Source organism: Cupressus sempervirens, chromosome 9, assembly GCF_028749045.1.
Source record: "Cupressus sempervirens isolate cs-2001-9-10 chromosome 9, ASM2874904v1, whole genome shotgun sequence".
Taxonomy (NCBI): domain Eukaryota; kingdom Viridiplantae; phylum Streptophyta; class Pinopsida; order Cupressales; family Cupressaceae; genus Cupressus; species Cupressus sempervirens.
The window spans coordinates 587,175,972-587,192,852 of NC_143126.1; the positions used below are offsets into that span (position 1 = coordinate 587,175,972).

The 16,881-nt window shown below is 36.6% G+C and overlaps 1 protein-coding gene across 1 annotated transcript; it reads right to left on the reverse strand.

The window, feature by feature from the left end:
- Window positions 1-28: 28 nt before the first annotated feature.
- LOC149540047 (uncharacterized) lies at window positions 29-14,673 on the reverse strand. The gene is made up of 3 exons (XM_089802645.1): window positions 14,626-14,673; window positions 13,795-14,304; window positions 29-105 (listed from the first exon to the last, which is right to left on the reverse strand). The coding sequence occupies exons 2-3, from the start codon at window positions 14,216-14,218 to the stop codon at window positions 29-31; spliced, it is 501 nt and encodes a 166-aa protein (XP_089658771.1). The 5' UTR covers window positions 14,219-14,304; window positions 14,626-14,673.
- Window positions 14,674-16,881: the final 2,208 nt, after the last annotated feature.

Sequence of the window (16,881 nt, forward strand, 5' to 3'; positions counted from 1 at the left end):
ATTTTGTAGCTCAACCTAAATAGGTCAACTAATCACGAGGCTCATTAAAAATAAGACAATGATTAGTCTTCCATGTTGATTTAGCAACAGATAAAATGGTAATAGCTAATTTGAATGAATGATGTGAATAATTTTATGAGGTCAAAGTAGTTTAGGTCTATTTATGAAGTTGATAGGCTCACAAAGAGCACTACGGATCAAGTCTTGCTTAGTACAAGTGGTGCAGGAGCACCCACATAAAGAATTTTGGACATAATTTATGTATGAGCTGATTTGAGGAAAATATCTCGATTTTGTCATTACGATAAGATATTTTCTTGGGATTTGTTCAAACCATTGTGGGGTCATTCTTCCCTATTCTATATTGATCTAGAGTATTCTATAAGTTGTTTTTCCTATTTTGTAATAATCTATATTGATCTAGAATTTTCTATATTGTAATAATCTAGAAGGTTTCATAGATTATCTTAGCAAGTATAAATAGAGTTTTAGGTTTAGGTTTAGGTCAAATTGGAGAGCAAAGTTTCTGGATACAAAGTTACAAAGAGAAGAAAACTGTAGGAAGAGCTAGTGTATGTACTATTCATTTGATAAATTAAATAGAAGAATTTTATAATCTATCTCTTGCTGGTGTTGGCTCATATTTCTATTGTGTTTGCTTCCGTTTTGTTTTGCCTTTGCATCATTTTTGGTATTAGAGCTTGGGGAAAGCTTTCAGCTTCTAAGGTGAATTAGATTTTGTGACAGGTTGAGGAAAGAACCTGTAAGTGTGACCAAAAGACTAGGTTGAGTGGAGAGAACCTAGATAGGAGACAATGGTCACAAGAGAAGATTTATCTCATGATCAGAAGATACTTTTAGATGTATGGGTTTCATATTGTAATTTTCAGAAAGAAAAAAAAAAAAAGAGGAAGAGAAAAAAAAGAAAAGAGAAGAGGAAGCTAGAATAAATCAAGAGATAGAAGAGAAAATGAGATTCCTAATGAGGGAACTTTAAAAAGGGGAAGAAAATTTAGCTAGACTAAAAGAGGAGTTGAAGAAAAATATGGAAAAAGAAAATAGTGATCTAGAGAAACAATCCTTTGAGATTACAGAAGCTTGTGAAGATGGAATAGAGAACTCGGTTGCCATTGAAGAGAAGATTTGTCCATTGGAAGGACAAAATGAACAAATAGATGTTGATATAAAAAGTTTGCAGCAAATAGTTGTTGCTGAACCTAATGATAAAAAGGTTCTTGAAGATAGGAAAGAGGTTGAAGTGGTAATTGTTGATGAGCCTTGTGATGAAAAGGTTCATAAAGATGAAAAAGAGGTGGATGTGTTCGTTCTTCATGGAACCAAGAGATGGCATTTGAGGTTAAGAAAGAAAGTGGTATGGCCTATCAAAAAGATAATAGTTGCAGCAAGGAAGAAGTCTTGTGATGAAGCTACGAGGATAGATAAGGATCAAATAGTGATGAATTTGTCTCCAAGCATGGAGATATTGCAGCATAAGGACATTGATAAAAAGGATGCAAAGGTTCCTAAAGTGAACCAAATTGATGAATTCATATATGATGAGGTCCCATTTGCTTTTTCTAATCCATTTATTGCAAGTTTGGAGGAGTTCTATCTAAGTTCTTATGTGGAAGAGGTTTATGAAAATATGAAAGTTAACTTGGGTACTTGGCAAGAGTACAAACAACAAATACCACGGAATTGGAAGACAAGAAAGATGAAGGAAAATCCAAGGGACTTGGATTCTATTGTCCCAGGGAGTATGGTGCAGGAGCACCCACATAAAGAATTTTGGACATAATTTATGCATGAGCCGACTTGAGAAAATTATCTCGATTTTCTCATTACGATAAGATATTTTTTTGGGATTTGTTCAGACCATTATGGGGTCATTCTTCCCTATTCTATATTGATCTAAAGTATTCTATAAGTTGTTTTTCCTATTTTGTAATAATCTATATTGATTTAGAATTTTCTATATTGTAATAATCTAGAAGGTTTTGTAGATTATCTTAGCAAGTATAAATAGAGTTTTAGGTTTAGGTTTAGGTCAAGTTGGAGAGCAAAGTTTCTGGATACAAAGTTACGAAGAGAAGAAAACTGCAGGAAGAGCTAGTGTATGTACTATTCATTTGATAAATTAAATAGAAGAATTTTATAATCTATCTCTTGCTGGTGTTGGTTCTTATTTCTATTGTGTTTTCTTCCGTTGTGTTTTACCTCTGCATCAACAAGGCTCTGACATCTAAAAAGGGATGAGGTTGGTGTTGGAAACTTCAATTGGAACAATTGTTATGTTGTCATTGATGGGCATAGGCACCGAGTTGTGGTGCCAAAAAGGTGACAAGGAAATTTTTTTTTCCTATTTTAAAAAGTGCGTATGCGCTTTTAAAAAATAAAAAGTATATATGATGGGCTGCAAACCCGCAGCCCATCATTTTCATCAGCATTTTCTTCTACTCCTACAGCGAGCAGTGCGTACGCGAGTTGAAGACTCAACATTTGCACCACCATTTGCCAAAATGCCTCCTCGTCGACGAAATCCAAGACCACAAACGCACCCACGACGACGCCGTAAGTGATATAAACCTAACTTTGCATTGTTTGATATATTTTTCATATTGTTTTGTAAGTTTTTTATATTCTTTTGTAGGGTTTTTACAAATTTCATTTAGATTTGTTTATTTATTTGAATTTCAATTGATTTTTTATCAGAAAATGTTCATAATCAACCAGAAAATCCACAAGAACATCAAAACCCTCAAGAACCCCAAAACCAAAACCCTCCTCAAGAAGAAGAACAAATTCCACAATCCAAACCAATTGCAAGACCTCCACCAGGCACACAAGAAAATATAAAAAATGAAATAGAGAGAGGCAAAACTCAATTAGAAGGAATCATTGCTCGGTTGAAAGAATCTGGACAAACCAATCCAATAAGGGCTCAATTGGCATCATCCCTTGAATCCATTAACACTCAGATAGCCTCAGTTAGTGGTTAGTTAGATATTTGGCGGGCTAAGAGGGATGAACAAAAAAGATTTTATGCAAATAAATTGTCATATGAAGATGTTAGAAAAAAGGAAATACCAAAAGGTAGTATATGTGCATTATTTAGAAAACCCGGTGAGCAAAATACTGTTAGAGAGGGTACTAAATGATTCCCCATCCATTGGTGCATACATGATGCTATTAGAAATAATTTTTGGGATAGATGGTCGATGGTTTTTGATGCCCCTCCTTGCAACAATCACGAGGTCCCCATGTATTTTTTGAAGAAATTATATTGTGAGTTTGTCTTTGGGGAGATCCCCAATTATTTTGATATGTTAGACTCCTAGGGTAGAGGTGGGGGGTCATCATTTGAGAGGCCCGGAGCACGTCGTGACCCTAATGTAGTTAGGGCACCCGTGGTCCATCCACAGCGTGAGCATGTGATTATTCCTTCAGTTGTGAACGAATATGTAGAGGCTAGCACTCTAGGGACCATTAATGCTTTGACGTAGACCCTCATCCATTCCACAATCCCATTAGTTGAGGGGGAGCCTTCTATACGGTGTGGTCACATGTGCACTTCATGCGGATTCCTATGCACATTTGGCACTCATGTCGGAGATGGTGCAGATGATGGGCTTGTCACCGATCAGTTCCTGAATGAGACATTTGGCATTGACACACAGGTAAATTACTAATTTGATCACATTTCATACGTATAGTGAATGATTAATTAATTAGGATTTATTGACATTGTTCAAAATTTAGGGTCAAAGTGTTCTTGGGCCTAGCAGCGATCCTCCAAGCCCATTTTTTGTCCCTTCGACGAGTCCTGAGGTATGTATCAATTTAATCATTTTAATTAATACATATATTTATTACGTAATCATATTAAGGATTGACCCAAAAAAATATGCATGTGCATCAGTTCTCCACAGGACCCTCAACCTTTACCACAGACGCAGAGCAGAGACATCATACGAGCTTCACACAAGTACAGTTGTTTCATGTTAATTTAATTCATTTGATTATATTTATTCCATATTTCATGTTAGATATAACGTGTATTGTATGACATGCAGCTCATGATGTCGGACACACCTCCTCATCTGCGACAGTCTGTTGATAGCGGAGTGGCCACAGCTGTGGCTAGCTCACAGCCATTGACGGAGGTATGAAAGAATTTTCTTCGTTTTAGTTGTTGTTTATAATAGTTAATCTCAAAATTTCTAATGTTATTTATAAGTGATTATATTTATTGAATTGTTGTAGGGTCTTGTCACGCCTGATCGTCCACGAGCATTTAAGGTGGACTTACAGAGTGACTATTTGTTGGCGGTAAGAAAATAATTGATTTTGTGAGTACATATATTTGATTTCAACGTATAATAAATATTGATTCATATCTACTTTCTTTGTATCAGTTGGACCTAGAGAAGAGCCTCAACAAGCGGTCAAGTGAGCATGTCGGGAGGGCCCCGTCATCTCCACTGTCTCCCTCCATACTATGGCAGAGGACGTCGAGAGACTTGTTTCCTTCCCCTCATGGGAAGGAAAAGATGTAGTTGAGATATTTGATACATATATATATATAGAGACTTGTTTCCTTCCCCATGTATATATATAGGCATTTGAGAGACATATTCGATACACATTTGATGTACATATGACATTCTATATTTGATGTATGACATTATTGGTTAATATATGATATGTTTGTTCATATACGACATTATTGGTTATCATAATATATTATGTGTTTGTTAATGTATATGACATTATTGGTTATCATTTTATATTATATGTTTGTTCATGTATGACGTTAAATTAGATATGTTCGTGTATGACATTAAATTAGATATTTGCATGTATGAAATTAAATTCAATTGCTAGAGAGTTGCCATTATGTCTACCAACTAGTAGATGTTCTTTTTTGCTTTATTAGTATTTCTCAAAAACTACAAAGAAGTTGTTTCTGGTGAATAGTTGTAAACAATTGTGATCATCGACTTCATGTGCTCATGGCTTTGGTTGCGAACACTTGTAACTTTAGCTATAAGCATCCATGGCTTTGGCTATGTGCACTAGTGGCTTTGGCTGTGAGCATTTATGGCTTTGGTTGTAGGCACAATATAGCCTTGGTTGTAGGTTGTCTTTCTTGATGCATGTCGAAGTTACCTTCAAGAATATCATTAGTCTAAGATCATTACAATTAAAATACTATGACATAATACCTTGGAAATAATAGTCTTTAACCCATTACTTTATTTGTTAAAACATCATGTAGTATCTACTGTAGTCCTTCTACTCAAATATGTTTTCAAAAATACTTAGTATGGCAAAGAAATGTCTATGGAAAGCTTGTCAAATAGGATATTGAAGAACTAAATGTGGATAGTCATTAGTACCCATCAATAAGAACACAGACATCTTTCTCAAGCAAGCCATATGACATTAGCAAGTAATTTATAAATTTCCTTTGCAAATAACTAGAAGATGCTATGAATCTTAATACAGAGTTAATCACGAACTCATTATTCCATCCAAGAAGCATATATCACCCTAAGCCAATTAACCAACAGGATAAAAATTAATTTAATTTCAACAAAATTTTGAGTATAACAAGCATCTTAGGGATTCTTACAAGAATTAACATGATGTTCACAAGAGCATTACAAGTTCTTGTAATGCTATTTCACATATTGTAATCATATTCAGTTTTGAATGGCCATTTGTGTTACAAGCATAAATGTTCTTTAAGGTCTTTTAATTCTAGACATGAATTTTATTATGAAGCTTTTTTATGACAACCCACTCAATGCATATATTGTTGTTCCACATTATGCTAATTTGACTTTCATTGGTTGATTTGGGTCTAGACATGATGTTATTCACTACCTTTTTTATATATTATTTTTTTGTAGTGAGGTTCTGGCTTGAATGAATGTATTAATCATCGAAGTTGTGAACCTTGGTCGAGATCCTTACAAATATATTTTCAAATTGGACCTCAAATAGTTTTCTCAGTCACCCCCTGTACACAGATACTGAAATTGTAGTTAATTACAAAATTAATATTGAATTAACACAAGTTTAATTGAGAAGTATTATGTACCTCAATAGGCTAGATTATTATTGACCGGGAAGCTTTATCTTAGAGCAGTTGGTTTCCTAAATCTTTAGCGCAATGACAGTCTTATGGAATGTGGAATTAGGTCTGCTAGCTAAGGAACGTTCTTTAAAAGGTAGAGAAAACTCAAGACTCACATGTTTCCAATCAATATAAATGTTTAAATCGCTTCTCTAATTTTTTCTATTTATGATCTTCTTAAAACTTAACTTTCTAAATGCATTGATGGGGAAATAAAGATCTTCTAGGAACTAAAGGCTAATCATGTTTAATACTTAGAATTCTCTGTTTTTATCTAATAATTTAAAAAAGATTGTACAAGTGTTTTCAAAGAGCAACACTTGTCACTAACATCATAAGAAGGAATATCCAAGGAGTCTTACCACTGATCCCCCACCACCAAATTCAAGAGAAAACAAAATTCCACTACTAAAGAGATAGTAACAATGATCATCCCTAGTCTCTCCCTTATCACAAAATGATTACCATCAAAATTTGCATTTCCAATTGCGTCATGTGCGTTGAAGCGATAGTAACATTTTCACTCTCTTACCTAATGTCTCCCAATTCTGAAACTCCTAGGGAAGGGCAAGGCCATCTTCTTAGTACTTCAAAATACAACGAGTTCCATTTTTTCACATATTGATAATCGTTGACTTAAAGTATAGTCGAAGTATTGACAGCCCATAGATATGCCCCGTCAAAGATCATAGCCCTGTGGCATTTAGTGACCCTAAGGGACATTCTGGTTTAGCGTGCCCGAGAACGTTCAAGCACTGAAGGGGATAGGAAGAGGTTGGGGATAGGGTTTATCCGACCACTCGGAGCTAATGGAGCAGACAGTTTGATCCCACGACAAAAGATGAGAGAGATTTGGCAGTTGGCAACTTTGTATTGGCCAACACTACAAGTTTCAGCATCACCCGAGATGGCATTGTAGAATGAAAATGGAATGTGATCTCCAAAAAGAGAGAGAGGTTATTGTAGGTCTCTGCAACACAGTCCTGCAGGAATTGGAATCTCATCCATATCTTGGACGAGCTCCGAGATATGCCCCGTCAAAGATCGCAACCCTGTGGCATTTAGTGACCCTTAGGGACATTCTGGTTCTGTGTGCCTGAGAACGTTCGAGCACTGAAGGGGATAAGATAAGGTTGGGGATAGGGTTTAACTGGCCACTCGGAGCTAATGGAGCAGACAGTTTGATCCCACGACGAAAGATGAGAGAGATTTGGTAGTTGGCAACTTTGTACTGGCCAACACTACAAGTTTCAACATCACCCAAGATGGCGTTGTAAAATGAAAACGAAATGTGATCTCCAAAAAGTGAGAGAGGTTATTGTAGGTCTCTGCAACATGGTCCTATAGGAACTAGAATCGCATCCATACCACACACGAGCTTTGAGATATGCCCCATCAAAGATCGCAGCCCTATGGCATTTAGTGACCCTTAGGGACATTCTGGTTCAGTGTGCTTGAGAACGTTCAAGCACTGAAGGGGACAGGAAGAGGTTGGGGATAGGGTTTACCTAACCACCCGGAGCTAATGGAGTAGGCAGTTTGATCCCACGACGAAAGATGAGAGAGATTTGGCAGTTGGCAACTTTGTATTGGCCAACACTACAAGTTTCAGCATCACCCGAGATGGCATTGTAGAATGAAAATAGAATGTGATCTCTAAAAAGTGAGAGGTTATTGTAGGTCTCTGCAACAAAGTCCTGTAGGAATTGGAATCTCATCCATATCTCACACGAGCTCCGAGATATGCCCCGTCAAAGATCGCAGCCCTGTGGCATTTAGTGACCCTTAGGGACATTCTGGTTCGGCGTGCCTGAGAACGTTCAAGCACTGAAGGGGACAAGACAAGGTTGGGGATAGGGTTTACCCAGCCACCTGGAGCTAATGGAGCAGACAGTTTGATCCCACGACGAAAGATGAGAGAGATTTGGCAGTTGGCAACTTTGTACTGGCCAACACTACAAGTTTCAGCATCACCCGAGATGGCGTTGTAAAATGAAAACATAATGTGATCTCCAAAAAGTGAGAGAGTTTATTGTAGGTCTCTGCAACACAGTCCTGTAGGAACTAGAATCTCATCCATACCTCATATGAGCTCCGAGATATGCCCCGTCAAAGATCGCAACCCTATGGCATTTAGTGACCCTTGGGGACATTTCGGATTGGCGTGCCTGAGAATGTTCGAGCAATGAAGGGGATAGGACAAGGTTGGAGATAGGGTTTACCCAGCCACCCAGAGCTAACGGAACAGACAGTTCGATCCCACGACGAAAGGTGAGAGAGATTTGGCAGTTGGCAACTTTGTACTGGCCCACATTGCAAGTTTCAGCATCACCCGAGATGGCATTGTAAAACAAAAATGGAGTGTGATCTCCAAAAAGTGAGAGAGGTTATTGTAGGTCTCTACAACACGGTCCTGTAGGAACTAGAATCGCATCCATACCTCGCACGAGCTCCGAGATATGCCCCGTCAAAGATCGCAGCCCTATGGCATTTAGTGACCCTTGGGGACATTCTGGATTGGCATGCCTGAGAACGTTCGAGCACTAAAGGGGATAGGATGAGGTTGGGGATAGGGTTTACCCAACCACGTAGAGCTAACGGAGCAAATAGTTTGATCCCACGAGGAAAGGTGAGAGAGATTTGGCAGTTGGCAACTTTGTACTAGTCAACATTGCAAGTTTCAGCATCACCCGAGATGGCGTCGTAAAATGAAAACGGAGTGTGATCTCCAAAAAGTGAGAGAGGTTATTGTAGGTCTCCAAAAAGATTGTTTAAAAATGCAAAAACAGCGGGGGGTCCTTTGTATGGTTTGGGAGTTTGACCATTAAAACTAGAAATTGTTCTAGTAGTAAGTGCTGGTAACAGTTTTGAAATTTGATTGTTGAGTGTTGAGAAACCTCAAGTTTGGGATTTTTCTTGTTGTTTTGAGTCTATAATAACCATTTCCATCTGAAAAGTCGAGTGTTGAAACCATTTAAGAAGTATTTGCATAGTTTTCCCTAAAATTTGAGTGCATAAAAAGGGGTATGTGATTGCTCCCAAGGTGGATTTAGTGTTTTCTCCAAAAAAGAGTTGCATTTTATGTTTGAAGTCATCTAATATAACCAAATTGAATGTGTTTGAACCATTTTGGGGTTCTAGAGACGTTGCAAAGTAAGAGTTCTAGAAAGCCCTAGGGTAAAGGGGCTAGAAAGGAGGGTTTTGTAAAAACCATTGTAAAGTTGATCATGAGACCAAAAAAATAGAAGAATCCTTGCATTTGAGTCATGTCTTAAGACTTTTTTGGGTCATGGGAGTTCCAAAAGTCAAGGGATTGTGAGTTGCTTTGTAAATGGCCTCAAACTAGGCCTAGTTGGCAGACTGAAATAGCCAGTTTTGAGTGATATTTTACAAAACAAGTGTAGTTGGTTTTGGAGTATATTTTAGAGTGAGGAAAAGGGTATTTTAATCACCCAATATTTTAGGAAGTTCTGTGGAAAATTTTGGAGAAAACAACAAATTAGTGACTGGCAAGGGCTAGTTGGAACAAGCCTAGAAGAGGCAAAATTGAGAAAGTGTAAGAGATGAGTTGCTGAGAGTGTGCAAGGAGTTGGAACATGTTAGATGAGATATTTTGAGATGATCCAAGGTGTTGAGGCCATGATATGATGCCAAGGACGAGTTTTGGTACTTGCATAGGGTGTTCCAACCAAGCTACAAATGCATAGGATAGGACCTTGTAAGGTACTTGCAAATTATGGTTCTAATGCCGACAAAATAGAACTCCCACCAAACTTGGAAATTTACCTTATCTTTAATGTCAAGGACTAAGTTCAATATAAAGGGCCTACATTCATAGAAGGACAAACAAAATCAAAGGTTGAAGAAGTCACTATCCCATTATAATCTCAGCCAAAAGATGAAAAGGTTATGGATTCAAGAATCAAGAAGAAGACTTGTCATGGCACCTATATGGAGCATCTTATCAAATGGAAGGATCAACCAGAATCTGAAGTAACATGGATAGATGAGAGTGATTTTGGAAAGAAAGGTATTCCTACGAAATTCCTTCAGATTTATCCACCATGAGTTCTTTGTCACATAGTCAATTGGTATGCATAGATCCTAGGGAAGGGGATAGTTGGGAGATATCCTCTTGGGAATAGGGTCAAGAAGAAACCCTATAGGATCAGAAGAAGTCATTGGTTAGTTTGGGCATAGTGGCCTAAACTAGCAGGGTGGGTCTCCTTACATTACTGTTGGTTAGAGAATTCCAATTTTTATTTGTTCAAGGCTAAGAGACATATAAAAAACTACATTTTCAATTATGATCTCAAGGCCTGCATGGTAGTCCAAGTACATGGATGGATGATGAAATAATTATTCTTGAATTGGCTAGACCACTTTGTAAGAACAATTCCATGTGGGGTGTTTCTCTAAAAAAGGTGTCTTCTAGTATTTGATGATCATGGAATCCATATGACATGGAAAATAATTGATAAAGCAAAGAAGTTGGGCATAGATTGTGTGTCACTTGTAGCGTATACCATCTATAGGTGTCAATCATTGGATGCTAGTTTTTTCTCACCATTAAAATCTTACTTAAAACATATTTGGAATGTGTGGTTGGCTAGGAACCCTCAAATCAATATTGGTTGTGAGGAGTTAGGAATGTTATCCAGCAAAGCCTCCAATTTGGCACTTACACCCTATAATATAATGAGTGGTTTCCATAGGATAGGAATATGGTCTTTGAATGGGGAGGTTTTAGTGAATGATATAGGCCCAAGAAAGTGCTTCATTGTTGATGAGGATGGAAAATAGGGATCTAAACCACAACCCACAAGTAGTGGATTAGAAGAAACAACTACTGTAGATGATGAAAATATTGATGAGTTGTAAAGCGAGGGGGAGGAAATCACTATTAATCCTTCCTAAAAATCAATGGCTTATTAGATGAACCAATTAACACTTTGTTGAGGAGTCATGGACAAAATATGAAGGGACTAGGTACAATTGCACCTAAAAATACCCAACCAGAAAACCTGAACCAGCCAGTGGACTATTATAGGAGATAAAACCTTGAGCATACAACAAACATTAATATTAGATTAAGCTTGCTAATGCAAGATTCACAACCAGATTGGTTGTAGGAGGTTGTCACAAACCTTGGATAACCAAATACTTGTGGGGATGAAAATGTTTCCCTTTTAATTCCATCCCCACCACATGTTGACCCCAAGGACGTCATCTAATGCTTTGCAAATGGTGGCAACCATGATGAAATAAATAGTTAACAATTTTTTGATACCCAGGCCCAAAATGACTATGATGGAGATGTTGGTTTTATACGTTACATGCCACTAGACAGAAAACAACATAGTGGTTTACCCAGTAGATTCCTATAGCTACCAAAGAAAAGGATACAAAATTCTAAGGAACAAGAGAGACTAAGAAGTTATTTGAGGCTAATGCACTTTACATGAAGGAGAAGATCAGGGATAGGAAAGATGGGAGAGAGGAAAAGATTGCAAGAAATGAGATCTTAGATGCTATAGAGAGGGGAAAATGAGTTGCGGAGAAGGTTGCACTAAAGGAATAGAAGAGGAAAGAAAGAGAGGATAATCTAAATGTTTGAAAGAGATATAGACCAAATATTGGAGGTGCACCTTCAACAACTATAGAAATTATATTTACAACACTAGTGGAAGGAGATGTAATTGCACTAGCCCTAGAATAAATTAGTATGCCCAACATACCTCTTCTCCCATAGCATAAATCACATTCTGATATGTTCAATGCTCTAATCCCTAGATTAGGAAATATTCTTACTTAATAAGTGTAACCCCAAGCATTGTCACCATAGTTGGCAACAAATGGTGAGAGTCCCAATCAACTAGTGAAAAAAATGACTAAGTTGATGGAGTTGAATCCTACATTACACACATCTCCTAGTAGTGGATAGGAGGATGTTGGGATTGGGAGCATAGCACCTATTCCCTTTCCCAGTTTTATGGACAATTGATGGGAACTCAAGTAGATGGGAGAAATTCCAATTTTTTTGAAGCGATAAAGTTTTGTGATGTATTTAGAATATCTAAGATAGACTTATTTTTTATGTGAACTAAACCATTCTTACATTACTATTTAAATGTATTTGTATTGTTATAATAGTTTGATTGTTGGTCATGGTGTAAAATATGTAAAGTTTAGAAATATAAATAGTTCATCATAGAGATATTATATAATTAATTTATTTTAAATAATAGAAATAATCATACCAAATAGATAGAAATAAAAAATAATAATTTTATACAAAAAGTTTTAATTTATTTTAAATAATTAAATAATAGAAACATCGTAGAATTAATAATTTAGTATAATCATAACAAATAGACACTAAACAATCCAAAATTCAAACATACGAAGGTCCAACTAGAATAATGACTTTAAATAACCAAATACCAAAGCCAAACAAAGGAAATGGGACTTTTACCTTAAATGAATAAATTACATGAAGAAGGGTGGCTGGCTGTTTGGAAATCTACTTATTTTTCTTCTCTCCCTCCTGTCATCCAAGAGAACATGCAATGAAAGAAAAATATCATCACAATAAGAAAATATGAAAAATATTGTTCTAGCTTTAAAAAAATTGTAGACATCAAAACATAAAATCTAGATTCTAAACAAATCAAAACATAAAATCTATGATTTAAACTAAATCTCATCACTTACGCATCATAACAATACAGTCCACCTTAGTCATGTGGACAGTCTTGGGGAAGACGTTGCAACAATGTATTTGGATCTAGTTGATCACTCTTTCTCTCTCTCCCTCTCTCTATATTCAATCTAATGAGCCAACTGGATCTGTTCGACATTTTAATGTCTCAAGTATTGCCTCGTGGTCTGACTCGCGAACTCTCCAAAGATTCTTATTATGTGGTTTTCCACCATATTTTATCAAGTGGACATTTGATGCGACAACAAGATTTGAATAATGAAGAATCTTCCTCTCTGTTTGCCAATCCTCGAATAACCACAAGTTAGGGTTCTTCATAGAATATCGTCTAAGCCATGTGCCGGTTACAACCACTGCACCGACATGGTACTCTAAACCTTCACCATCTATAACCGAGTGATCCAATTTTTGTTTGGCTTGAACACAATGACACAAATAATAATCTGTCCCTTCTTCATTGTCTTTAGGTGCAATAACAGCAAAAACATGGCCTGCAGTGACAAATGTACAAAATGCGGTCATTAATTCAGAAAATACTTGCGTAAAAGTTATAAAGTTACATATTGAAATTACAAAGATATATAAATATATATATTACCAGGTTGCACTAGATCAGACAAGCGGTCAAAGTCAGTAGACGATTCCATCTGTACCATTTTCAGTGCTTATGGGGGACGATAGGTGTCAATTGGGTCCAAAACCCGTATATCTCATTTGTCCACCCATTCAGTCGACTCACAGTCATCCCAATTTTCCTCTGCACATGATGGACAATAGCATGCCATTTTTCGTGTGTGGATACTCCATGAACCTGCATTAGAGCTTCTAAAAGAGTGCAACTCATTGGATCCTATTAGTGTGCAACAATCCTGATATGGTGCAATGTTAGTATTATCTATCAACCAAAAAAATCTACGAACCGTAGACTCACCTTCCTTACCTGGACCCATTGTAGCGTTACACCACTGGATGATGGATTTTGCATCTGTCAATATTGCTCCATCTTTGTACTTTAGTTCTTCACGAGCTAAGGCTCTTTTGATGCATGTGCCTGCACCATCGTGCTCTCCCTTTCCATGACCAGCCTCTGTGAAATTCCACATGTATTGAATTCTACACAACTTGTGCATCCTGCTCAACCAATAGAACATTCGTGCATTCTTGAATTGAGATGCACAATTGTCTGACCAAATAATGTGCTGACGATATGTGATGCCCCTGTTAGCCAAATCTCCATAAAATAGTTGAAAACAACCATGTACGAACTCTGTAGAATGTGATCGATCATCGCTGATGTAAAAATGGTACTCCCTCAAAATCTTCTTGTCATCCTCTGTACTTGTAGGTGAATGCATGAATGTTATGTGAACAAATATGGAAACCTGTTGAGAAGTATAATACTTTGCTTGCACCTCATTTTGTGGTTGTAGTGTGTAGTTCTCTGCGAAATCTACAACCGAAATAATGGTATCTAGTGGAAATGTATCCTTGCACAACTTGAATTGCAAATCCAGCCATTGAGCTCTATGGGTATGCCTTGCATACTCGTAAATAATGTTTTCACGAAAAATCTTCATGAACTCATACACTGGAATCTTTTCAATGACTAAATCACATCTTTTACCATGTTTCCCATCTTTTAGAGCATATGTCACTGTCTTAAATTTTCCATAATCTACTATTTCATTTCCAATTGCATGTGTACTATCCATATGTTGACAAGTTGATAAAAGTTGCAAAGAACCACAAAATAAGCACGTACCATCCAAGCATGATGTCTTGTAAAATTGTTGGTCGTCCCTTATTTCACATAAAATGTTGGATATGAATTCCCTTAAAGATCTTGGTGGCTCATTTATGTCACAATCCTACAAAACAAACTGAGAATGCAAAATTACTCATATATGTCTAAAAACATCAAAATGGTTAGAAAATTCAATATGTATCCTACAACAACAAGTTGTGCGTGTGTGATTTATCTTCACATAAAAAGGTTTACCCATCTCAAAAAATCTTTGACTTATTCGAATTTGAAGATACATACCAATAAATTTTGCAAAAAATTGTGTCTGAGTTGTGTCCAAAAAATGTTTCGCATGTGGCTTGTGATTTTGGCTACCAATCCTCCTTCTTACAACATCTCTTTGATTAGGGGAAACATGTGTGTTATTTTTTCAAAAATCTTCGATCAATGATTTCAAGGCTTCACTAATTTCTTTATCCTTTCGCGGTAGTCTACCGCTAAATGTCCATAACTCATTTTTTGTTGGATCTTCCAATCTCTCACGCCTTAGCATGGCTCTCCTTAGAGCACCTCTACCAATTTTTAATATTTTTCTTGTCTTTCTCATGAGTCGAGCTTTCTTCATTTGGCTACTTACTATTGTCGATGTAAGTACTTGTCTTGTGATATTACTATCTTTGGTGCGTGATTTAAAACCCACTTTGTCATAAGCATTCATTAGATTCTTTACAAATTTTTTTCATTTGAATCATCCATCGTTCTTAGCCCAAGAATCTTCATGATAGGCCTAAATTTTAAATTCCTCATCATTTCAACAAATAATTGGCATTGACCTGTAATATTTAATTCATCAAAAAATAATCTCCACATACGATTAACTTTTCTTTGACAAGTACGCTTGCTAATCTTGTCAGGCATTGATTTCAAAATGTTACTATCAATATCAATCAAATATTTTGGTCTTCTAAAACGAATTCTAGAAGGTGTTATAATCTCTTCAATTCTCTCAACATTTTGAACATCAACATAAGGTTGAGTGTATTGTGTACCTTGAACCAAAGATGATGTGCCTTGGCAATAAGATGCAAAAGATGGAATATCACCTACTTGATGTGTTGAAGTTGTGCCTTCAACATGACATGATGGAGTGTGTATATCGTCGGATCTACAAATTGGCATCTCTTCAACATGAGAGGACGATATGACTTCAACATTGGAAGATGGTGTAGCGGACGATATGACTCCAATATTAAAAGATGGTGTAGCTTCACAATTCAATTGTCTTCTTGAACGTAACAGTCTCATTCATTCTCTTTTTCTTTCCAATTCCTCCTCTTTGTTTCTTGGTACTGGTGGTTCTTGATCCTCTTCAAAAGTCAATTCTTCATTATTGCTTTGAAATTTTCTTTGCTCACGTAGTAATTTCATTTTATCTCTTTTAATTGCCAAATCTCTCTCCCTATCTTCATTTGTTTGATTTTTTGGTTTCTTCCTTGGCATGATGATGATTTCTACATGTCAAATTATTCAAACATTTGAATTACTTAAAATGTGTAAATTACAAATTATTCAAATACATATAAAAATTATAATTATTTGAATGAATACACTATATATATATATATATATAACGACTTGTCAAATTTCTAACCATTTCGAAATAACATTTCATTGAAACATACAAATTTCAATGAATTCACTATATATTAAACATGTCAAATTATAATCAAATTTGTATCTATATATCAACAAACAATATTTAAAATAGATTGCACTAACCTTTTCTATCCAAGAAATATTCAAAAAGTCTTCAAATCGTGTATCCAATGATTGAATTTGGTGTTTGCTAGCTTCCAAAAGTGTTTGCCACCTTGAAATAGTGTTTGTTAGCTTGAAATAGTGTTTGCCACCTTGAAAGAGTGTTTGCTGTGTTGAAACCCATGATTTCTGTCAGGTTAACAGAGTGCAGAACAAAACAAAAGCAGAGAATGAATGAAATGGGCCCCAAAGTTGCTTTTTGACCATTTTTAGGTGATTTCACATAGTGCGTACGTGCTATAGCGCGTGCGCACTATATGAGAACACATCACTCTCCACCCTCCCTACTCTCTCTCTCTCTCTCCCTACTCTCTCTCTCTTCCTCCTCTCTCTCACCTCTCCCATCCCCTACACTCTCTCTCTCTCCCCTCTCCCATCCTTTACTCTCTCTCGCTCTCCCTCTCCCACCGCCTACTCTCTCTATCTCTCTCACCCTCTCTCCTCTCCCATCCCCTA

Excerpts from the sequence above, each read along its gene's own strand:
- LOC149540047 (XM_089802645.1), bottom strand. The coding sequence starts at position 14,218 with ATGCATTCACCTACAAGTACAGAGGATGACAAGAAGATTTTGAGGGAG. Across the intron at positions 106-13,794 it reads AATGGGTCCAGGTAAGGAAG|CTATTACCATTTTATCTGTT; the intron begins GTGAGTCTACGG and ends CATTCAAATTAG.